General features: G+C 33.7%; 1 protein-coding gene across 25 annotated transcripts; it reads left to right on the top strand.

Moving 5' to 3' along the window:
* The first annotated feature begins 13,150 nt into the window (after positions 1–13,150).
* On the top strand, positions 13,151–25,442 carry LOC145641654 (putative disease resistance RPP13-like protein 1). 25 transcript variants are annotated; one of them, XM_081692553.1, is made up of 14 exons: positions 13,151–13,811; positions 14,825–18,391; positions 18,887–18,983; positions 19,079–19,203; positions 19,413–19,502; positions 19,610–19,867; positions 19,955–20,053; positions 20,703–20,917; positions 21,959–22,005; positions 23,680–23,772; positions 24,458–24,534; positions 24,645–24,717; positions 24,839–24,973; positions 25,077–25,442. In XM_081692553.1, the coding sequence occupies exons 1-2, from the start codon at positions 13,422–13,424 to the stop codon at positions 18,374–18,376; spliced, it is 3,942 nt and encodes a 1,313-aa protein (XP_081548679.1). In that variant the 5' UTR covers positions 13,151–13,421; the 3' UTR covers positions 18,377–18,391; positions 18,887–18,983; positions 19,079–19,203; positions 19,413–19,502; positions 19,610–19,867; positions 19,955–20,053; positions 20,703–20,917; positions 21,959–22,005; positions 23,680–23,772; positions 24,458–24,534; positions 24,645–24,717; positions 24,839–24,973; positions 25,077–25,442. The 25 variants fall into 25 exon arrangements, with proteins under 25 accessions (XP_081548679.1, XP_081548666.1, XP_081548678.1 ...); XM_081692540.1 differs by having other exon boundaries at positions 23,184–23,772; XM_081692552.1 differs by having other exon boundaries at positions 21,945–22,005.
* The last annotated feature ends 743 nt before the right edge of the window (positions 25,443–26,185 follow it).

The following is a 26,185-nucleotide window of genomic DNA, read 5'->3' as shown; positions in this document are numbered from 1 at the left end:
AATAATTAGGTCTATACCTATTTGTCTCTGATTTCCTTGTCCTGCTCTCTTATGTAATGGCCCTTTGTTATTTTAATCTATACCTATTGTCCTTTGGAAGTAAATGCCTAGTTCTGTTCTCTTAGGTAATGGCCCTTTGTAGTTTTAATCTATACCTGGTATCCTTTGAAAGTAAATTCCTTGTGATGTTTTCCTTTGCTAATGATCATTTATTATTCTGGTGTACATCATTTTGCCTTTAAAAGAATATGCCATGTTTTGTTTTTCATATGTAATGACCCTCTGTAGTTTAAGTCAATACATGTTTTTCTATGACAGTAAATGCCTTATTCTGGTAATCTTTGGTAATGATATTTTATTCCATTGGTGTATACATGTATGCATTTGAAAGTGAATGAAATATTCAACTCGTTATTGGTTTTATGATTACTCTATTTGGTTGAATCATTTATCTTTAAAATCTACACCAATATGTCTTACAAGACTTTATGCTTCTTTTTTTTTCCAGAAAAATGGTTAAAGTAAAGCAACAAGCAAGGCGAGCGAACAAGCGACCAAGAAAAGGGGCTCCCATGGTTGGGTTGGAAGAAACTTCCCCTCCTGCAAAAAGAAAAACAAGGCAAACTGCATCCACTCCTACAAGACCTTCTCATGCTGCAGCAGGTGTTGACACTGACCAAGCACTAGAAGCTGATGAACGGTTCCGGTCCAACCTGTACCGAGAGTTGTTCTACAAGACATTCAGTAATCCAGAAATTTGTGATGGGCGACATGTAGACTTTAAATCCCTCGGCGAAGCCCATGCTGGTTTTATACATCAGTGGTTTAAACTCCAAGGATAGGAGAAGTTGCTAACAGAACAACATCCTATATACCCTGACCATGTTCGCCAATTCTACACTCACTTTGATCATGCTAACAAAAAGAAGGGAGTAATATACACTTGGGTAAAGGGAAAAGAGATTAAGTTGGATGAAAGTGTATTGGCTAGAATCTTGAAAATCGCGCGACATGGGGTGCACGCCGCTCTGCCAGGTAAGAGATGGAGTACTCTTGAGGCATTTGATCGACAAAAATGTCTCAATCTTGTGCTAATGGAAGAGGACGCTGGTAGACAAAAGAAACCAGAAATTAATAATCTTCCACTGCTTACTCGTCTGCTGCATTTGATTCTTTTCTATACGTTCAATTGCCGCAATGGTAGACTGTCTTCCTTAACATATCTTGACATGTTGGTCATGTACTTTATACTTGCCGGCGTGAAGATGAATATGCCAAGGATGATGATTGACTACATGGTTGCAACTCAAAAGGGAACAAAGAAAGGTTTATTCCTTCCTTATGGGATGTGGTTAACCAAAGTTTTTGAGCATTTTGGTGTGGATTTTTCTGATAAAGTAGTGCAATCTGGACCAAAAACACCATTCGACAAAAAGACGGTTAGTAATGCATTGGGTTACAGGTATGATGAGAAGGCAAAACAGTGGGTATATAAAGAGGTTAAGCGCGCTCGAGTTCGTGAGCGAGTTGATGAAGAAAATGAGGATGATATCGGTGAGGTAAAAGGGCATGGAAACCTCAAAGCTGTCATGTTTGAGAGCATTGTTGTACAAGAAATGCTTAAGCGCATTAGGCCGAAGATCTTCACTGATGACGTTATGAATGAGATTCAAGAGATAGCAAAGTCTAGAATGGACGATCAAGGTGTTGATTCAGGTGATTATAATTGCTTTCTTGACCTTAAACTCATAACTGTCCATATTTGTAATGACCTAATATGTTTTTTTACATTACCATTGTTGTCTTGAATCATGTGCTCTGTTTTTATAATTTGTAACATTTGTTATCTGTTTTATAATTGGCATTCAATTATCATGTTTTTGGCTATTACCTATTTTTGTTTTTTATTGAATAAGTAAAATCAACTGATGTTATATTTGTTATCTGTTTTATAATTGGTATTCAACTATCATATATTTGGTTATTACCTATTTCAGTTTTTATGAATTCAGTGGAACTTATAGGTATTCTATTTGCTATCTGTTTTATAATTGGTAATCAATAATAATGTTTATGGTAATTACCTATTGTTTCTTTTTTTTTTTTTTAATTATTCTTTATTAATTGAGTAAAACTAACTGGAATTGTGTCTTCGATAAGTGCAATTACTAGATATATCAAGGATCACTATTATGGAGATAATAAGTTCGTTCTCTTGGGGCGTCATCATCTGTTGCTAGACTATGAGAGATGATCTTTGGGCTAGTCAAATGGTCCAAAGCCCGCTAGAATGGATCCTATGAGGTCACACACAAGGGTATTGGGTTAAGCAAGTAAGAGGCCCATTAATGGGCCTCATGAGCAACTAACTAATCATGAAATGGATTGGGCTAGCATAGTTAGATGAGAATTAGGTTTTGGGCTTTTGACATGGGCTCTTATTTAGAGATGAGATCTATAAAAAGATCCATGCCTAGGGTTGCTTGTAAGCAGTCATAATTCACACACAGTGTATTTTGACATCAAGGCAACCAATCCCAAAGACCCTAATTCCTCTCTCTAACTCACGGCTTTCTCTCTCCTCCCCTCGTCCGTACGGCCGGCCATCCTTGGTGGCGCGTGTAGTGGTTCGTGGTGGTTCATGGCTGTTCGTTGCTCGCTCTTCTCCATAGAAGGTCAATTGAAGGGTTCAATTGCAACTAACTAGCATTAGTGGAGGTCTTAATCTGTGCCCGTGGACCAAGTAGAGGAATCACGCTTGAGGTTCTTTATCTCCCATTGTTCTTGCTCGATCGCACGTGGAATCACGCTTCAAAGGTACGATTATATGTTCTTTATGTGTTATGCATTAGATCTTAGGATTAGGTAATGTATGAATATGATTCATGTTTATTTCCGCTGCGTAGTACCTATAAATCCCTACAGTGGTATCAGTCAGCCTTTTGCATTTACGCATATTGACTATAATTCTTTGATAGTCCACAATTTTAATTCAATTAAGAGGGAGATTAATTTAATTATGGTTCAATTATTATATTTAATGTGATTAAACTTTTGGAATCGATTAAATGTGATTTAATTATGCTCAAAATAGCCATGAAGAGGACCGATTTAAGCCCTAGAGCATTCGAAATTTTCGAACCCTAACCCTATTTTTTCGAAAATTTTGAACCTAATTAGCCCTAAAATCTGATTTTTTGTGCTTGATTTTGTTCGATTTCGTTTGTTTTATGCTTCATGAATTTAATCCAGTTGATTTATGCATAAAAGTGTTTTATGTATGATGATCAATTTAATTTTAAAAGTTAGAATTAAATTGGGATTAATTTTATGATGAACCCTAATTTTAAAGTTGAATGTGATTTAATTTTAATCTTATGGACTGATTTAATTTAATTTTAATAAATGTTATTTTAATTAAATTAAAAACAAAAAAAAAAAAACAAAATTATTATTTTGGTCGGCAACCGCGGCTGGGTGGCGCAGCCACGGCGGCTGCCGACCAGGTGGTGGTCCAAGAGGGAGGGAAGGGGAGGGCGGAGGTCGGGGTGGCTGTGGGCAGCAGCGTGCAAGTGTTGCACGGCTGCTGCCACGGCTGCCAGAGCAGCTGCCCGCTGCTGCCTTGCGGCAGTGGCTGCTGTTATGGCAGCCAGCCACCGTAGCTAGCTTCGGCTAGCCAACCACGGTGGCCGGCGGTAGTGGCTTGCGGTTTTTTCAAAAAAAAAAAAAAACTATTTTGAAAAATTATTTCAAGATAATTACAAAATTATTTTGGGATAAAATCAGTTTTATTTTGGATAAATATTGTTTATTATGGGATAAAATCAAATCTTTCAAAAGTTGTTAAGTTTGATCTTATCCATATTTAAAGTTGTTATTTTAATAATTATCCATAATTAAAGTGGTTAATTTTGGATAAGATTTGTTAGGATATTCTGAGAATATTCCAAAAGGATAATAATTGATTTAAATCATGTGATTATCCCATAATTAATTTTGGATATAATTGATTTAAAATTTTGTGATTGGCTAGTAATTAGGATAGAATTTCCTAACTTTGTTAGGATAATCTTTGAGGATAAATATGATTTATCTTTTAAGATTAAAATAAGATTTGATTCTATCTCATGACTAATTTAGAATATATGATATTTTATTGATGGTCATGAATAATATATGATATTATCTAATTACATTAATTAAAAAATATGAGATATTTTTGGTGTCATGTTTCCTTAATTATGATCATTCGATGTTGTAGTTTAGGAAAGCATGATGAGTGATTTATTATGTGGCACTTTATAATATATGATATTATTTACTGCTATATAATGACTAGTATGGCCCAGTAGATTGCTAAATATGATCTGCGCATCGTGATGTATTTTTGTAATCTAAGTACGGTCTACGTACCGATGAAGTATTTTTGTAATTTTATTTCATTTTATTTAAGTAGTAGATAGAATATAGTAGAATTACAGGTTGCAGTTAATCCAAGAAGCCCATGAAGTGAAGGCCCAAAGGAGCAAGGTGGATGAGATCCATGATGATTCAAGTGGGAGCTTTTTACTTTGTTAGTTTTCTTAGGATTAGGGGCCATGCTATGTCTTATTTATGCATTCAGTATTTTATGCATGTTAGATTTTATTGATGTTTTGTGATGATGCGCTAGAGTTCACTATTTAATCACAACATAATAAATCTAGATCCCAGTAATATTGATGCAGCTTTTCCAATTAAAAACCCGACGAAAACCTTGATCGTTTATGATGGGTCGGCCCTCAGCAGAGCATCATAATATATCTTGGGGAAGTGGGGGTAGGACCGCATATCTACACTTTTAATTGGTTATATTCAACAAGGTTACCTAAAGCGTTTAGAACCTTGAAGCTAAGAGTAATAATTAAACATGCGATGGTTAATTATTCAACCAAGAATTACAAGAGTTGTAATCAGTAAAGAGTTTACTCACCTTGAAAATGTAATGGTTGATTGCAGAGCCTCACTCTGGTTAATTATTGCACAAATAAAGGATCTTGGAATCATTTTATTCAATAGGGATCAATTTAAAATTGAATGAAATGCTTTAAAGTTACCAATAAATTTAATAATCGCTTATGGTACTTTAAATTTAATAAACATAATCGAATTTTGCGTTTACTTATAAGTAACATGTCGTTCTAATTTTATTATTATATATAATCTCCTCGATTGAATATAAAGTTGAGAAACGTTCTCAAAAAGGTTTAAAAGATAATCCATAAACCTATATTCCAATTTTGCTAAGATTGTTCTAAAAGGCAAGTTTTAGAACTTCATGTCACATGTCTAGGGTTGGTTTTATTCAAAATGTTTGAGCAAAATGCCAACACATCTTCATTTTGAAAAGTTTTTCAAGGGATATAATGAGATGGGAGGTACAAACCCTCTAAAAGACAAGTATAGAAGTCCAATAAAATTTCTTATCTTCAATATGATTGAATATAAGAAAGTGATTGGAAATCTCTATGATAAAAAGTTGATCAAATGACGCTATTCTTCATCCACTTTATATAAGAGTTAAATAGTTGATTAAACTCTATTATAAATAACGATTGAATAGACTTAGCAAAATCATGAAAAGTGCTTAAAGTAGTTAAGCATAGCATCATTTTGAACCTAAGAGAAGTGTTCTAAGTGGCTCAAATGGGAAAGGTTTAGGAATATATGAGGATTGTATTAAGAAGTTATGGGCCAAGAAATGCAAACAAGTTGCTACCTCTCAAACCTAGAACCACTTATATGCTAAAAGTTGTTATGAACAACAAATGTTACAAATTAAATGGACCAATTCCAATTGATTAGAAACTACCTCATATAGTTGGAAGGTAAAAGAATGGAAATGTTCCAATTTAAGAAGTATATTATAGAAATTGATTTAGCACATTGATACTTCTTGGACATATGATGTCTTGTTTAGATCACTCATTGCACAATGTGGTTGAACTAAAGGAAGAAGTTATGGCTAAAGGAGAAATAAATCTACAAGTTTAGAAGCAAACGTTGCTACTTCACAAGTAGAATCTACGAGTCTAGAAGCAAAAGTTGCAACTTTACAAGTAGAACCTATATTTCACCTTACCTTGTTATTGGCTAGAAATAAATAAATGTTATTCATTCTTGCCATTATCAAAGCACCATTCAATGTTAGTAAATCTAAGCATCGAAGATTCAAAAATGTGGAATAAATGTTATTCTATGCTTCATTGAGTCATAATGTGTTTTGAGATTGCTAAATAGGTTCAAAGTTCTATATGATAGAAATAATTAAACCATTTCTATATATGAATTGTCTCTAAAATGTCTTAAATTCGAATGAAAATGAACATTGCATACAAAAGATCTAAAGGGATGGACTTTCAATATCATTAGATTATGAATCCATTGATATATGTAATTATCATTCTAATTTGAAATTTTGACAAAATCACCATTTAGAGAAATGATGATGTGAACTCAAGGTCGAATACATATTGATGTAAGAAAACCAAAGGTTCAAAGACTAGACACGCACAATAAAACTTCATTTGTGATATGATCACACGTGCTTAGTTGAAGCATAAGAGTGAAAATTTTGAAAAGTTCAAAATGTTCATGAAGTGTTTATGAAGGGAGCTATCAATCTATATAAGATATATTTTGATAATGGATGTAAATTACCTATCTTCCAACCATTTTTCAAGGGATATACTTTTAAGATAAGCTACAAAACTAAACAAAAAATTACATAGGTCAAATCAAAATGTAGCAAAGGCTTCATATGTGATATGGTTAAGAAAAGTTCTTATAAAGTTTTTCTACAAAGCAAGGAATAAAACATGTATTAAACCGTTTGATGCACGTTCGATTCCTATATAGAGCATGGGGTACTACTACACAACCATACTTAGCACAAAATGTTTGTTGCTCAAGTAGGTGCCCTTATGGAAATTGTTCCAAAAGGTCAAGTGGGAGTAGTGTAAATCTCAAAAGAGTTTGATAAAAGCAACAAACAAACGTGGTTCAAACCATGATTGGTTCACCCTATGCTAAATATGCCTCCTCAAAAGGCAAGTGGGAGTATAAGAATCTCGAAAAGTTCGAGAGCCTTGAAAGAGTTCAAGAAAAGTGATTTCGAAAATCTCGAACAAATTTGAGAAGTTATCGAATAAAAGCAACAATATGAGCTTGATTCACCTCATGTTACAAATGACAACGCGTGGTCTCATTAAGTGTAATGGGATTAATAACCATGTGTCGAAGGTAGTACATTCCAAGTGCACATCCTCAATTGTCGTTTCTCATTGAAAGCTAAACAAAGTTGTTGTATGAGTTTCAATTGTTGCATAAAACCCACAATGATGACTAGCATATGTAAAACTTAGTCAAAGAAATATGATTTCATATTGACTAAGAGTTCTAAAACATTTATTTTGGAACATTATGTTTATGCAAGTAATAAAGATGATTTGACAAGTTATGACTCCAAGTGGTTTAAAACCATGAAATCTGAAATAGATTCTAAGTCTGTAAGCAAGTGTATGACACTTGAATAGTTTGCCTAAATTGGGTGAAACCCATTGTAAGCAAAGTAGACAAGAAAGAAAAATGTTTTCTAACTAAAGCAAAGACTTCTTAAAGGATTCAACTAATTCATAGTATGACTATGATTACGATGAAACCTTTACATTAGTCATGTTGCAAAGATCTATGAAAGATACTTTAGTGATTTCTACCTTATAAGATTTGGTAGATGGATTTCAAAACACTTTCTTGAAATTGTTCATGAAATAAGATTTGTATATGGTACAATCAAAAGTTTGAAGATCCAATAATCCTAGGGATGCATAAAAGATCCATATTGGATTGAAGTTAACATCAGGGAGTTAATGTTCTTAATTTTATGAGTTATTCAAATCGTTTGATGTTCTCGTAAAATGAAGAAAAGGTCTTGTGTGTACAAGATGTTTAGTGGGAGCTATGAAATCTTCTTGGTCTAGTATAAAGAGCAATTATTCATTGCTTGAAGAGTCAAGTGGTGGGTAATGCATTTTGTATGAAAACCTTGAAGAAGAAGATGAGTACATTTGGGATTCAAGATCTATATAGATAGGTCTCGAAGGATGTTTGAGTTTGATTAAGGAACTTATATTGATAAGATTCTTATAAGGTTCAACATTATATTGAAAAGAGCTTTCAATCCCATGTGACATGTCACGTTAATTAATGATTCAATACCTTGAGAAAGGTTGATGAAATTAAGACTTTGAGTGATGACCCTTATGCAATTCGCAAAGGATGCATCATGCATGCCATGGACTATACTCGTCTATTTGATTCACATGTTCTAAGAACAAGTGATGATAGATTTCAATCGAAATCCAATGTTATGTTGGAATACAAATTAGAAATTTATAAGTTCCTTGTGAAAGGACGAAGGAAAATTCTTAGTGTATGGAGATGAAAATGATTATAAAATTTAGAAATTGCAAAACTCATGTTTATGAGAATGTCTCATGAACTCTACTTACTAAACCCCTTCCATTTCCAAAGCATGAGAAACATGCTAATGAAATTGGATTGAGGCAAATGATGTAATTATAAGTTGTATTTGTTTTTGGGGAAAGACAAGTTACATGTGTAATACATTCATCTGCAGAATTATGTTTATCAATTGAAACAAAGTTTCAATCTTATTTAATCGTGGTTTCAAGATTAAATAAAATGTCCAAAATAATTATGGATTGATGGGCTCATCATGTTAGTTTATTTAAATAACCTGGTGAATGAAACCCCACAGGTGAACTAAATTCATACATTATTTAAGTTCCTAATTCGAAATCATTAAAGTGGACATAAATGATTTCAATTAATGGACTAGCATGTAAGATTGATTGGATAGCGCAGTTTCATGGGCTATAGGAGCGTAGTGAAGCTCGGTCAATCACATGGATATGCATGAATGATGCATGATCGAACTATAGACCTACTTTGAAGTTCAAGTATAGAGCTTCCGGATATATTAGTGGATTCCTTTGACATGAGTGGAACATTGATTTCATTCAATGGATGTTATGGCTGTGGTACACTCAAACGTCTGCCCGTAACTGGAGATTATAAAGGGTGTTTCCCGGTTATTTCAGAAGTTGAGTGGGAGCCTTGGTTGCCACAAGATTGGATTGAGTCTACCTATTAAATAGGAATGTGTCTTGGCCCCTTGAAGAGGGAGAATTTAGAAAATGCATGGCCGTGCTCAAATGGATTACATAGTAATCATTTGTTTTGTAATTCTAACTCAGTTTTCAAGAAAAGATTTGTAGATTAATATGATCACGACATGAGATGCAATCATATTATCAAATCGACACACATTGACTTAAGGAATTTGAATATTGCGCACTTGTCTCAGACAAGTGGGAGATTGAAGGAATTGTGTCTTCGATAAGTGCAATTACTAGATATATCAAGGATCACTATTATGGAGATAATAAGTTCGATCTCTTGGGGCGTCATCATCTGTTGCTAGACTATGAGAGATGATCTTTGGGCTAGTCAAATGGTCCAAAGCCCGCTAGAATGGATCCTATGAGGTCACACACAAGGGTATTGGGTTAAGCAAGTAAGAGGCCCATTAATGGGCCTCATGAGCAACTAACTAATCATGAAATGGATTGGGCTAGCATAGTTAGATGAGAATTAGGTTTTGGGCTTTTGACATGGGCTCTTATTTAGAGATGAGATCTATAAATAAGATCCATGCCTAGGGTTGCTTGTAAGCAGTCATAATTCACACACAGTGTATTTTGACATCAAGGCAACTAATCCCAAAGACCCTAATTCCTCTCTCTAACTCACGGCTTTCTCTCTCCTCCCCTCGTCCGTACGGCCGACCATCCTTGGTGGCGCGTGTGGTGGTTCGTGGTGGTTCATGGTGGTTCGTTGCTCGCTCTTCTCCATAGAAGGTCAATTGAAGGGTTCAATTGCAACTAACTAGCATTAGTGGAGGTCTTAATCTGTGCCCGTGGACCAAGTAGAGGAATCACGCTTGAGGTTCTTTATCTCCCATTGTTCTTGCTCGATCACACGTGGAATCACGCTTCAAAGGTACGATTATATGTTCTTTATGTGTTATGCATTAGATCTTGGGATTAGGTACTGTATTAATATGATTCATGTTTATTTCCGCTGCGTAGTACCTATAAATCCCTACAATATTTTGTTAATTGTTGTGAATATAAAGATGGCAGTGATGATGATTTGGATGCAACCTCTAGCGGAAAAACAAGTGCTGGTGGTGGTGAAGATCCATCTGGTGATGATGAACCATCTGGTGATGATGATGATGATGATTCTGGAATGCTGGATTTTAACCAAGATTAGGGATCCTGCTTTTGGTGTAAAACTAACTGGTGTTATATTTTGTGTTTTGTTGATGAAGACGATAGTGTTTTTAAGGAACTTTTTGTTGTACTCTAGGTTAGCCCTTTCATATGTGGCAAAACTTTTATGGTGGCATGTCACCTTTCAAGTCCTTTATGGCAAAACATTAACTTTCTAGTTAAATTAACTTATGATAAGTTAGCTTGGATTAGTCAAGACCATTTGAAGTTTTTTTTCTCTTGCTTAATATATATATTCAATTGTTAAGTTGATTACTATATTTACTGTATTAATTTCTTTAATTAAAAATTATCATATAAAAACAATGACACAAACAAATAATAATTAGTAATAACAACTTTATTAATAAGTGATTCAATTCTACTGTGTATTTTATTCAATTATGTTTAGCATCAACTAAAAAATTCAAAAATAATTGAACATAAAAAACCCAACCCATGACATAAGTAACACTGGAAAAATCACTGTTGTGTAAGCAATATGTTTGTTCTTCTCCATAGTTGATTGACATAATTGGCCTTTCAAGTCACCAATTTGCTCCTCAAATTGTGATTTTTTAACCTTCAATTTGTCTAGCTTCGTAGTTAGAGATTGAACTTCTTTCTCGATTTCATCCAACCTCTTTGACATCATCTCACACTCGACGCATCCACCGACATCATCATACAACCATTTGAAAAAACCACAGTCAGCCTCCTGCAATTTGCAAGTATTTTAAAAACCCTAATTGGTTTTCCAAAAATAAATAATAATATATAAATAAACTAATTGGTAATTAGAACCCTAATAAAAATTTATGTCGTTAATTTATATTTATTGAAATTAGAGCTATTAAAAATTGAGTATCGCCATTTTTTAATTTTGATATGATAAATATATGAAAGAAAGCTATGTTCCTGTGGTCACAAATTAAGCACAAGGATTTAAAAAATTTACCGGATATTTACCACAACCACGAAATTTTCTACCCCTGTTGTGGTTACGCTTGTTCACAGTTCGTATCTTAGAGGGAACACCACATCCACATTTCACCATGAATCCCCCAAAACTAGAAGATGAACCTCCGGAATTTAGTGAATCCCCCATTTTATTTTTTGTAATTTGTAAGATAGAGAAGGGTGAGAGTTGGACAAGGATATAAATTGAAGTTTAGTAACTGACAAGTGAAAAATAAGGGCGGTAATTTAAAAAATTTTAAATTTAGTTTGAAAAATGCAATGCAGTATTAAATGAACATAAACCGATTAATTGACTAAGCTTTTACAAATACTTATATCCGATTTTACCATACTCATACTTATGTCATTACCTATATCAAAGGTAATTGTGCAAACTATGAAACAAATTCGGTTGAAAAGAGTATGCGAGGATGATAAAGATGTGAAGCAAAGAACCCTAACGCTGTTGTTTGTAAAGATTTTTTAAAATTTAAAAGATAAAAATCATTTAACTTTTAAAGGTAATAAATTAGGAAAATATCCTATTTAGAATAACTGATTTCCAATATATAATCTATTCAAAATTTAAAAAGATAGAAATTTAGGAAAAGATCATAATTAGAATAAGTGATTTCCAATATTAAAATGCAATTTCTATACTTGAAATATATCGATTCCATAATTTTTGTTTATTGATTAGTTCGAATCATTGTCCAGGTTCATCGTATTATAAATTGTCATCGAAGTAAATTCTATTATAATAATCGGAAATGTCCAATGTTACGTTTGGTCATTATCTTTTTATAAATAATAAAATTCAGTTAAGGTTATGTCATATTTGTATTTGGGTCAATACCTTTATCACAAACAGTGTTTATAATTCGATTTTCGATTTTTTGGATCAAAAAAAGTTGTGAAAAAAAATGTGATATGGTTTCTTCTCAAATTTTCATGACGAACATATATTACCGAAAAACTTAAAATTTTTTATTTCTTATACCTTAAATCGCTATTTTCGAATCCAATGCTTGATTTTGTACAATTAAAATCTATAATTCAAAGATTATGAATCCACCCACAGGATGATAGAAACCGATTATGGGTACCATAAAATTGCGCAATGGCTGTATAAATCAAGCCTATTTTTCGATCTCAATTGATGCGCGATTGAAATTAAGGGACATGGAACATAAAATTGTGATTGATTTCATTATTTGATGAAAAATTTAGATGAACTAGGAAGAACATTGATGAACATCGAAGAACGACGAAGAACAAATTTTCGATTTTTAATTTCTTTTTTAATCTTAATTTTAGATTTTATTAAAATTAGATTTAGATAAAATAATTTCGAAATTAAATTAAGAATTTCAGAAATTCATTAATTGAAATTTGAAAAATAAGAAAATGAATTAAAGAAGCAAAATACCTTAATTACCCTTAAATAAGGTTTGACCAAGCTAAAAAAATAAATCTAAAATCAACCAAAGACATTTAAGTATAGTGATGGTCATTTTGAGAGTGACCATACTAGAATTTTTACATAGCCTTAACAATTGAAATGTAGTGAATTTGTGATCGAAAGTAATCAATAATATTATGCTATGTCGTAAGATATAAGGGGTTGGCTAAATAATAGAAACCCTTAAACTTTGGTATTAAATTGTCAGTGATAATGGGTACCAATATTTTACGTCAATAATTCATTTATTTCTTCCCTTGTTTCACCCTTTAAACCACAAAGTAGGAGAACCATTCATGTCATTTACAAATCACAATCACTTGTTATCCGAATTTCCAACTCTCGTCTATCATATTTCTCCACTTGTTTACACATTATAAACCCCCAAAACTAAGACAACCATTCATTTCATTCACAATCACTTGTTATCTTAATTTCCATCTCTCATCTATGATATTTCTCAACTTATAAACAAACAAAAGTAATTAAAAAAGCCATTCATTTCATTCATAATCACTCCTCCTCTGTTATCAAAACTCTCATTTATAGTACGTTTTCAACTTCATTTCCCACAAAAAAAAAAAAAAAAAAAAAAGGCAAGTATGGCAGTAGTAGAGATGGTAGTTTCAGCAATGTTTACAGAAGTACTGAATAAACTGGTGTCCGAAGGAGTGAAGCAGTTCATAAAGCTGATTATCAACAAAGGAAATAATTCTAAAAATAAAATCAACATCGAAGAATGGAAGGATGAGCTGGAGATGATTCAAGCCGTGTTGAGTGACGCTGAACGGAAGCAATGTGATGAGCAACACGGAGCAGCAATCAGATTGTGGCTCGAGAATCTTCAAGATTTGGCCTTTGATTTGGAGGATCTTTTGGATGACTTTGCCCTTGAAGCCCTGAAAAAAAATAAGGGTAGTAATGATGATTTTGATGCTGATCATTTCAAGAAGAATGCCCGCGGATTCCTTCCAACTTCCTTCCATAATATGGTTTGTACTTCTATTTCTTTCTACTACTCTCTACGTAGCATTTTTATGCAATCATACTTAGGGCCCGTCAGTGTTCAGTTCACCTTAAAAAAAATATTTAGTAAAATTAATTTCAATTCAGCAAAAATAAGTAAAAATAAGTAGATTTAAAGAAGAATTATAACAAATAATCTAAAAAATAATTTCAGTTCAGGAAAAATAATTTTAGTTCAATAAAATTAATTTCAGTTTAGTAAAAATAATTTAAGTTCAGTAAAATTAAATTCAATCCAGTAAAATTAATTTCAATTAGCAAAAATAAGGTGAAGTGAACGAGGCCTTAGACCTGGTTATTGGGTGGGTCGGGTCAAGATCGGTGTGAGACAATTGTGGTCTTATATTGACCCTATCCAATAAGGGCCCAGTCCGTTAAAGGCCCTATCCATGTTAGACCTTCTAAATTTGGCCCTCACCCTATCATTATTGGGCTATATACACCCAATAATCAGCTCTAATCATACATTCATACTTACCTACAACAACCATAATTTTGGGGTATCGTCATGCAAAACACTTACAATTATGTGAATACATACGGTATATGTACTATAGTAATTGTTAAGAAAAAAATGAAAGGAAAATACTACTTATACATTAATATTGAAAAAAATTAATGAAAGGAAAATACTTCTTAATAATAATAATAATAATAATAAATGATTTTAATAATCTCAACTTTAACCGATTTTAAAAATAATCTCAACCTTTTATTATTCTTGAATAATCCCAACTTATATATGTATCTTTCTAAAATAATCTCTCATGTCCATAGCATTTAGGATTGAAGAGATATTTTTCTTTTACTAAAATACAAACCCTTACTCCCTTCGTCCCTAAATTACATTCTTATTTCTAGCATTTATTCCTCACATAATAGAGAAAAGTAAGAATGTAATTTAGGGACGGAGGGAGTATTATATACTAAGTTAATTTTAATTATTTTTTGGCATTATCTTACAAATCAAATCAATCAGGTTAGCAATATTTTGGCGTGTGGTTGTAGAGCTACCCGGCAAATTGGATACTCTGGTCCAGACTTTTCATCTAGAATTGATGAGATAAGCAACACCTTGAACAAGATTAACTCTCGGGTTCCTACTTTGGGTCTCATATCCAACAACTTGAGGCTACCAACATACGCAGTAGAGGAGCAGCATAGAAAGACGCCAGAGACCTCTTCTTTGATAAGTGAGCCTCATGTTTACGGGAGAAATGATAGGAAAGAAGATATCATTTGTCAATTGTTGGAAGATAACCCAAGTTATGAGAATTATGTTGTGATCCCAATTGTTGGCATGGGAGGCATTGGGAAGACTACTCTTGCTCAGTATGTTTACAATGATGAGAAGTTAAAGAGTCACTTTGATCTTAAGGCATGGGTGTGTGTATCAGATGTGTTTGATGTGAAACAGATAACAAAGGATATCATCAATTCGGCTACCCTTAACAATTTTGATTGTAACAACTTGAATGAAGCACAACAGAAATTGCAAGAAGTGGTAAAAGACAAAAAAATCTTAGTTGTTCTTGATGATATTTGGAGTGAGGAATATGAGGAGTGGAACCAGCTACAAATACCATTTCTTGATGCAGCACGAGGAAGCAGAGTAATAGTCACAACAAGAAAGGAAGTCACAGCAAGAGTGATGAATAATCAGCATTATCCCAACACCATCCATTTAGATCGTTTGTCTGGTGAGTATTGTTGGAGTATATTTCAACAGCATGTCAATACTGTGTATTCAGACCTTGCTGAAAGGCGGGATGATATTATCCGCAAATGCGATGGATTACCTTTGGCTGCAAAAACTCTTGGAGGTCTGCTACGAAAGACGGTGGAGAAGAGTCAGCGCCAAAGGATAATAGATAGCAGTATTTGGAGCAAGACATGTGAAATTTTGCCGGTTCTAAGGTTGAGTTATCACCATTTGCCATCTCTCCTGAAGTGTTTATTTGCCTTTTGTTCTGTATTTCCCAAAGGTTATCAATTTAAGAAGATGGAGATTGTCCAACTGTGGATGGCTCAGGGCTTCATACCAGAAAACACAAATGAAAGAATGGAAGATAAAGGCCTTGATTACTTCAATAATTTGGTATCAAGGTCATTATTTGAAAAATGTCCATTTAAAGAAGGAATGTTCGTCATGCATGACCTCATACATGGTGTGGCTCGATTTGCTGCGGGCAACCTGTGCAACGTGATGGATGGCACGGATACACAGACGGATTTCAAAAGAACTCGCCATTTGTTTATCACCGAGCATGTTCAAACCTTGGGAAATCACACTATGGCTTCTCATTTGCGTACTTTTCTATGCAAATATGGTTTGAAAATTGACTCTTTTGATTTCTGTAAAAAAATTCGTTACATACGCACTTTATCTCTATGTTCGGATGAAATTGAAATTTTGCCAGAATGCATTGGTGATTTAAAACACTTGCGCTACCTTAGTCTCGAATTTACAAGAATAAAAGAGTTGCCACTTTCGATCAACGATCTTTGGAATCTCCAAACACTTTGCTTGAAAAGATGTTATAAACTTGAGAAGGTTCCATGTATTGAATCGCTTCAGAAACTGCGCCATCTATATATTCGTTATACCTTTTTAAAGGAGATGCCGCCTGGAATCGGGAAATTAACAAACATGCAGACTTTGGATAAATTTGTGTTGGCAGTTGGAGGTGGGTCCAGGGTAAGAGAGTTGGGGAAGTTGAATCAGCTCCGTGGAAGATTAATAATCGTTTTCGGGCTTGAAAATGTGATAGAGGTTGAGGATGCAAAAGAAGCCCAGTTATGTAAAAAAGAGCATCTAGATGGGTTGACTTTGGAATGGAGAACTTGTATTAATGATGAGGTCGTTGATGACAAGATTAGGAGAGATGTGGTTGAGAAGTTGCAGCCTCACTCTTCCATCAAAAAGTGTGAGTTGGATGGGTACATGGGCTCGACATTCCCAAGTTGGTTGAGAAATCCCACTTTCATCAACATGGTGGACATAAAGTTGAAAAAGTGTCACAAATGCGAATGGTTGCCCTTACTAGGGAATCTACCCTCATTGAAGAGTCTTCTAATTGAAGATATGAATGGTATTAAGAAGGTTGGTCTTGAATTTTATGGTAATTGCTCAACTCCTTTTCCATCTTTGAAGACTCTACGTGTTTCGAGTGTAAAATCCTGGGAGAAGTGGGTGCACCCACTAGTTGACAACAACAAGGCATTTCCCAATCTTGAAGAGCTTTCTATTAAGGATTGTCCATCATTACAAGGTGATCTACCTCCTCATTTGCCTTCTCTTAGAAGGTTGGAAATCAATGGTGTTGAGCAACTACAATCCTTGGAATTGAAGAATTCGTCTTCCTCAACTTCTTGTCTTGAAGAATTCATTGTTTCAGGCTGCACATCTATGGTCTCTATTGGTCAAATTCCCTTAACTCTAAAATTGCTGGAAATTGATTGTTGCGAGAAACTAGGGTATGTAAAATTTGAGGAAAAACCTACGCATTTGTCTCCTGGAAGTGACGACGAGAATGGCCTAAATAGTGTAGGAAGCATAAAAGTCTCTCCAAAGGCTTCATTGAAACTTCCTCTTCTCACCGAATTGAAAATAGAAAGTTGCCCAAGTCTAATATCGTTACAGCAAAGCCTGCTTTTCCCTACTTTACAAAATCTTTGGTTAAAGAATTGTAAAAATATGGAAAGGCTTCCCGGTGAATTGAACAACATTACCACCCTCCAAAAGTTAAAAATTGAAAAATGCCCTAAATTACATAGCTTAGCCGAAGGTGGTTTACCTAGAAACCTAACATACCTTGCAATTGAAGAAGTGAACTTAAGTCAGGCGATACAAGAGTGGGGATGTCCAATAATAGAGTGTATTCCGTGCCCACACCTTTCTCTCCCTTCTTCCTTGTCCACATTAGAAATCAAGGGTTTCCAAAAAAAGGGTTTCCAAAATTTGAAAACCATATCATTCAATAGCAGAACCCTTCCTAACCTCTCTTCTCTTTATGTTAGGGATTGCATAAGGCTTGAATCATTGTTTAGCAATTTTACCTCCCTTACACATTTATCAATTAAAAATTGCCCAAAACTATGCTACTTTCGAGGAGGTTTACCCTCAAACCTAAGGTATCTTTCAATCATAGGAACCAAGATAGACAAACCAATAAAACAGTGGGGATTCCACCTTCTTACTTCTCTTGGTGATCTTAGACTTAGAAATGTAGGTAGTTGTGTTGATACAGTAGAGTGCATTAGCTATCCTGACTTTCCCTCTTCTTTGGGTTTTTTATCCATCAAGGGTTTCCAAAATTTGAAAACAATATGTTGTTCCACTCTTCCCAACCTGCGCTGTATGGATATCAGAAGTTGCCCCAAATTGGAATCCTTTGGTGACAATGGCCTTCCGAACATTGGATTATTTATAATTAAAGAGTGTGATATGATAGAACAACATTTGACAAGTGATCCCAATGGCCGTATACAAACAAAGAATGGGAGATTCTCCTATGTGGAAGTCAATTAAGCTCTGCTCATTCAAGTAAGTTTACTTTAATAATGGTCTCACATACATTGTTTGGGAAATCTAGTATAGAACTCCCATTCAACCAGAACTTTAGTACTTGTACATCATTTTGCCTACTTATATTTTGCATTCTTATTAACAGATAATTAGTATGGAGCTCTACTTTAGTACTTGTACATCATATTGATTAGTATTTTTGCCTACATTATAACGAATATGCAAATAATACTGGTGGGAGGGAGAACTTGATTAATCTTAATCAACTAGCTATACATATTCATGTATCTTTCACGACATACTATAGTTAAACTTCAGATCAAGTTTATATTTCATTTCGTTGTGGAAAGTAATGGATATTGTTGTCACATACCTTCTCTATGCATTTAACCTGATTGATACAAATTACTTTTATTAGATGTTTTCCTGATGAGTTGAAGATAATAATCTTATTATTATGTTGTAACATATTATAGAATTAATGTGCAATGTTCTGTTATATTGTAATATCAGGTACACGACCTTCAAATGCAGCTAAATGCTCATGTTGGTGCTAAGGACTAAAGAAACTGAGAAGCCTAGCAGCAGTAATAACAATTACGATTTTAAGGTATTGGAAAAGCTTGCCTTGCTTGGTTTCAATTTTAATTTAAGATGTATTCTCAAGCTTTCCTCGCTTGGTTTCCAACATTACTGTTTTGCAAGATGATCAGATCCCTGTCAGAGTGTTTTTGTTATGCTGCAGCCAAATAGAAGCTTGTCAAAGCTAGAATGTTTCAACACATTATGGCCAAGATACAGTATAATTCAAGGAAGCATCATATACACAAGTATGTCTTTCCTTTAATAAATGATGGTAACATCTTACCGAGAAATATTTCATTACTCGACCCCAATAGACATGTCCTTTCACACTACTATTGCCCATTTGCTATTTTCTGCTATCTTTGCATTATACAAATTACAATTTACACTTCTCATATAAAAAGACTACTAAGAGTCTAAGTGTAAGATTATATCATCATACATTTTCCCTCAGGAAATCAAAATAGGTCTGCAAGAAGTTCCTGTGTACAATAACATATAGAGAAGGCCAAACTTTTGCATACAATTAACTAACATTAACTTTGTAAGTTTATTTGAGTTTCCAGTTTATTGTTTTAATTTATTTATTAATTTATCTTGTAATGGTTTCTACCATGATTCTAAAACCTATGCTATTATATCATGTCTCAGACTCTCAGTTCCATTGAAACATCTAAGGACACGTTATGTGAGAACCAACATCCTAGATGAATTCGGGTTCATTAATAAAGATCTGACATCTGATGAGCTGATGTATGTAAAACTAGCTTTTGAGGGTTTTCGTGATGATGATGGCTTGCGTGATAGAAAATCTGCATAAATGATCTTGAAAACATGGTTTTTAGATTCTGCCTTGCTTGGTGTGGGAAATGTTCAACTTCAAAAAAGTATATACTCGTACAATTTAAGGTTTGTGACTGCCTTGAATTCTTGATTATTGATTCCTTCATCTGCATAATCCTTACTCATTTGCTGTCATTTTCACCTGTGATTCAGGGACAAGTCAGTAGGGTGCGCCAAAAACTAATATGGACCGAAAATTTAATGATCTGTTCTTCATCTGTTTTCGGCTTATAGTGGTTCAATCACAGCCAGGTTTTCATCTTTAGAAGTGTAATATTGCTTATTTATTTTAATAATTTGCTGATCATTACAAACTGTTATGCTTGTTATATTTTATTGCCACGCATAGCTGATAAATAGCAATTACTTTCCTTTCTTTGCTCTGTTGATAAAATCCCCTGCTTTCGTTTCTCACCTTTAGTAATTTGTCCATCAATGCCTTTAGGAAGAACCAGTGATAAGAATAATTTTCTGGCATTTGGACATTTTAGACTCTTGCAAGGTGCTTTGTGCCTATCGAAGTTGTAGTGTTCATTTATGTATCTAACTTAAAACTCCCTGGATGATGCTTGTTAGTTGTTATTTGTTACCCTTTTTTATCTGATCGTATGTCTTTTTTTTCTTTTTTTTTTTACACAAAGAAAATGTCAAATTTCAGCAGTAAATCGGTCTTGGTCTTTTTACTGTACCATTTTTAAGTTATGGAGACCTAATTTATTTAATCTTTGCTTAAAAACTGTGTATTGTTATCTCATAAATTGCAAGTTAGTAAGAAGTGTAAATATTTTTTGTTAGCATGCTGGTTAGATTGGCTTCTTTGCATTTTATTGTTATGTTGCCCAAGAATATTCAGTTGACTCTTATGTTCCAGATAAATTGATTTTCAGTCCTGATACTCCAGGACCAAAGGAGAGTATCTGGTCAGCAAGGCAAAATAGTTCCAACTTTCGACAAACCTCTGATAGTTTGATGTCTCAGCTTGCTCACTATCAAGGCAAGCACCAGTTCCAAATGATGTTGGAATCAGGCAGTCAGTCCAGTGGCCATCCTCCTTTTGGATTGAGAAATTCAAATCCTTCCTTGACTCTCAGGAACGTGGTTCTTTCTCGTATACATGTAATCCCCCGTATTTTTAAATATATTATTAATGAAATTATATTTTATTCATAATATTTATTTGTATTTTTTTCGGATTTAATTTCAAAAGTTTCAAATTATTTTTGGGGTTGATAAACGATTTTATTACAAAGAACTTTTTATGAACCTTTCTTCAATAATTTATGTCCAACAAACAAACCAAACCTACTTTACTTTCTTAATTGGCCCATTAATTTTATGAGGCCCAATCTTAAAACTAACCCTACACCACTCTCTCTCCTATAAATACCCCATACATGCCCAAAATTTTCCCACACAAAAGGTTAGTCTTATTTTTTTTCTCTTTTGTTTTCTTAATTTGTGTAATTATAATTATTGATTATGGGTTTTGATTTTATTGTTTGAAATTAATTTTAATTAGTATCAAATTGTATTTTGATGATTAAACTTTATAATTTCAGATTTTATAAATGTTATAATTTTCAGGTTTTGTAAATTTAATAACCTAGGGTTTTAATTATTGAAAATCATGATTTTAGGGTTTTTATGAACAATTGATTTAGGGCTTTTATAGTAATGATGTTTTGAAATTTTGGTGATTATAACTACTAATTAGTTTAACTTAATTCCAGATTATTTTGAACACGTAAATTCGTGTTTTAATGTTTAGATTTCGATTCGTTAATATTAATCCCGTTTTAATCCCGATCAGGTTCTGAACTCATCCGATTTTGACAAAAAAGTAGTGTTTTCCATGTGGAAACAATGTTTTAAGAAAGACTCACTACCTTTGGTAGTGAGCACCACCCTCTCGTGGCCAAATTCTGCCTCTAAACATGATTTTCGGGCAGTTTTTCATTTTTAACGAAGTTTTTTTATGCTTAAAATTTTATCCTTGAGTTTGATTAATAAAATTAATTATGTTTAAAGTTAATTAAGCATAAATATATGTTTTTATTGAAGTTTTAAAAGGTTATTCATCATATTAATATTGTTGGAAGTTACTTGGGTTAGTAATATTAATTGTTGGTTGTTTTCTAAGAAGTGATTATTCCCTAGGAGAATTTTAAGTGATTAAAAGTGGCACAAAGGATTATTTATACGAGGTACGTACATGTCTACTTCGTTATAAGTAGTATCATGTTTATGTACCAAAAGGAAAGAACTTAGTTTCATGATTAGGGAACACTTGGATGGAAATTGTTTGGTTACACATTGATTAATTCATGTGCTTATATTTGTGAGACATGTTTTGGTGAATTGATTATGTTTGTATGGAATTATGGATGCAAACATGTTGAATTATATTGGATTAATTGTTTGTATGGAATGTCGATACAAGCATATTTTTATTGGATTGGTTTATTAACCATGTTTGGATTATTAAAGGGTTGGAATTGAATGGTTTAAGTGGAATGAATTTATTAATTATTCCACAAGGTTATTATTTATTTATTTATTACTCAATCATAACTTGTTAGTATGTTGAGTAAAGGTGGATTAAGCCGAAATGGCTAGGTGGGCTGACTATGTTCAACAATTTTGAATAATTTGGAAGTTTAATGGAATTAAAGGTCAATTTGTGTTGTGATCACCATTGTCCTAAATAAGATTAAAAGTGAATTGATGTATGAATGTTATGTATGGTCTTCTTGAATGAGTCGGCTATTAATTAAAATTGTAATCACGTAAAGTGAAACATGGATGAGCAATAAAACTCTGGAAAGCGTGCACTTCTAGAGTATTGACAATTATGGGTTGGGGTACACGGTGGTAGCCCGTGGCTTTTCGAGGCTTGTTTGATCAACATGTCCTCTTCTCTTTTGGTATTTACATTTTATTTTATAATGAAAGTTAGATGGGATCCTAGACTAACTTTGTGAGAATGGAGTCGCGCCCATTCTTGCATCGCGCTAAACTTTTATTTCAAATAGTCATTTGGGACTAAAATGATTTGGTGGATTGGACAACCTCGTCTATTGCTTACTCCAAACTAAATAAATTAAATTAATTAAATTATATATAAAGAGTCAAGTGTTTGGAATTAGTTCATAAGTATGTTGAGTCAATTGAATTGTTTAAGTGTGGAGTCTTGATTATTGAATTCACATTGTATGTTTATCTACTTTAATTAGTTGAGCATGTTAGGTTTTGTGCGTTGTAGCTGGTATGTACTCAGCTTTGCTGATTGCGTGCTTTTGTGTGTCTTTCTTTTGGTCATGGCCTTCGCCTTTTAATGACCCTGTGATGATCCAATTATTACACTTGTATTATTGGGGAGCAGTATTGCACAGGTTAGCTTGATGATGTGAAGTTCGGGGATTTGACATACGCATTGTCAAGGGATTGGTGTGATTGAGAGTATTCGTTCTTTGTGTTGAACTTATTTATGCTTTGTAATTTCATTTATGTTTTAGACTTTGATTATTGGTTTGGTTTTAAATAAGGGTCTTACATGGTTCCAATTTGTAAGCTTTGACTTATTCGTTTTCTAAACTATGTTAATATGTTATTTTAAAGACTTAAGTTTGTTTTTCCGCTGCGATACTTTGATAAAGCCTTAACGTTTTAACACGTGGCGGTAGCACGTCAATGGTTCTCCACTATTTTATTTAAAGCAAGTGGTTTGGAAAAGGGAGAATTATTGGGGTGTTACACATGAAGTGGCCTCAGTTATCACGTAACTGCCTACATCTTCTCACATAAGTGATTTGTACTTTCTAGATAAGAGTAGGCAATGCCTTATCTGCTGTATAATTACATTATGGTGCTATGTTTAGGATGTGATTGGAAGGAAAGCTCGTTATCTTGCTGTTGCTAAACTTGCCCTCAGAAGTCTTGAGCTACAATTTAATTTGGAGTATATTTTCTGAGTAAGTTGAGATCTTTTCTGGCTATTCAACATTTCAACACAATGATAAATTCTTGTGAAGAAGTTTGCATACACGACTGATGTTACAGAAGTAGAAGCTGGTTCAAGCTCTCCTACTTCGCCCCCTCTTTTGCTTTCAAATTGATTATAGACATACTTGGCAGTTGGCATCAAGCTGAAACGAGATTAGATAAATGTTAAGTCTGTCATGACTCATGAGCTTGTAGTATTAACATTCTACATAAGTAGATGAGGTTGTATTCTTTTCTTTTTGGACCTTTGATGCTTGTTGAGTTTTAACACTGATTTTTTTGGAAATTGTTTGTTATAATTGCTAATGGAAGTCTGATGCTTATTTTATCTGAACTTTAGTTGTGAATCAATTTCTAGCTTGCCAGCTTGGGATGTCTTTGCCTTTTTTTTTTTTTTTTTTTTTTTTTGAAAAAAAAAAGGTGATGTTCGTTTACACTAGAATACTCTTTGGAAGTTTTTACCTTTTGGTATCTCATTTTTCTGATTAGATTCCCTCAGTCAAAAGTTGAGATGCATTATTATGATGTTGGTTTTATTGTAGGAGTACATGCGCAACAAAGTAGTATAAAGATCTATACATAATTTCATGAGATATCAGAAATAGAAAAATCTTTATATCATTCTAATAACTTGTGCAATGATCCGTTTATCAGGTAGATACTCTTCAAGTGCAACTGTCTGCTCAGTCATAGCATCAAGACTTAAGAAGTTAATGAGAAGCTTAACCATGGTAATAACATCTACCAAAGCTTCCCTTGCATTTAACAGGAATGTGTTGAGTAATGCCTGTTTAAACTTTGACTTCTGAATTTTGTTCTTTCAATTGCATATCTCCCTCAGTTTGAAGGCGGTTTATGCTTGTGATTGTCCTTCAATGAAATTCAACTGTCTATGATCATCTGGCTAGCTGCTGGTAAAGACGTTAAAATTTTCAATTATCTTTCTTACGTTACACAAAAGGGGTGCAACCCTGCAAGTAGTAAGCTTTGTGCTTTTAGGCCATTACAACACAGAGAATTTTTTTTTTTCCTCAGGAAATCAATATAGTGAAGTTCCCGTGAAGACAAGCCTTTTGCTTATGATTGAAGTATGGTTTTGTACTGAAATCAAATTGTACAAAAGCATTCTCAAGATCTGCACTTTTGATTATCAGACATAAACTCTGTAAGGTTAGAGTGCCTGATTTATGGTTTAATTTTATTGATTTATCTTGTAGTTGTTACTATCATGAATTTTAAATTTAGGCTTATCATGTCTCACATTCATTCTTAGTTCAATTCCAACATCCAAGGACACCGGGATTGTCAATGAAGATCTGACATCTGATGAGCTGTAGTTTTGCTGCTGCTGCTGCTGCTGCTGATGGCTCACGTGACAGAATATCTGCAGAAACGATCTTGAAAGCATGATTTTTGGATTCTGACTATAGCTTGGTTTGGGGAAACATGAATGAAGGTTTATTATTGCCTTGAGTTGTTGTGTATTGACTTCTCCATCTGCAAAATACCTACACACTTTTGTAAATTTTCACTTTTGATTTTGGAACAAGTCATCTAGGTGCACCTATAACTTTTGTAGCCCGAAAATTTAACAATCTGCTTTTAATCGCAATGAATATGCCTTTCATCTATTTTTGAATTTTGGCATTTCAATAACAGCCAGGTTTTCCTTTTTAGGCATGCATTATTGCTGATTTAATTTTAATGATTTGTTTATCATTACAAACTAACATATTTTCATATTTCATTGCCACTCATAGCTGATAAATAACAATTACTTTTCTTTCTTTGCTCTATTGATAAAATCCCCTGCTTTTGTTTTCTCACCTTAGTAATTCCTCCACGATTACTGATTATCAATGGCTTTAGAAAGCACCAGTGCTATGAATAATTTTCTGGCATTTCGATTTTCTTAGAATCTTGCAAGGTGTTTTGTGCCTATCAAAGTTGTAGTGTTCATTCATGTATCTAGCTTAAAACTCCATGGATAATGCTTGTTAGCTGCTATTTGGTACCCTTTTGCATCTGATCTTATGCCTTTTTTTTTCGAACTCTGAGGCCATCTCAATTTCTTAATAGTCCCTAAGTGCATGCAGCTTCATTTCTTAGGTTGTTTTCTACTTCTTCTGTCTGCCCACCTTCGAGATAAAAACAAGCACTATAACGCACAAGTACATCAAGAAAATACCCCCTAGCTCTCATCAGCACTCATTTTGCAGATGTGTACTCTTCACTTATCTGTAATGATGTTATAGTTATGACCTTTTAAACAACAGTCAATTTTTCACATTATTCACTTGCTACATGGATAATGTTATAACTCATGGCTGGTCATAGATAAAATATTTGTTCTGCTTGGAAAGGGAGAAGGCCAAAGGCTAA

This window comes from Chenopodium album, chromosome 8, assembly GCF_948465745.1.
Source record: "Chenopodium album chromosome 8, dcCheAlbu1.1, whole genome shotgun sequence".
Classification (NCBI taxonomy): domain Eukaryota; kingdom Viridiplantae; phylum Streptophyta; class Magnoliopsida; order Caryophyllales; family Amaranthaceae; genus Chenopodium; species Chenopodium album.
The sequence above is the reverse complement of the archived record's forward strand: the minus strand, read 5'-3'. Positions and strand labels throughout refer to the sequence as shown.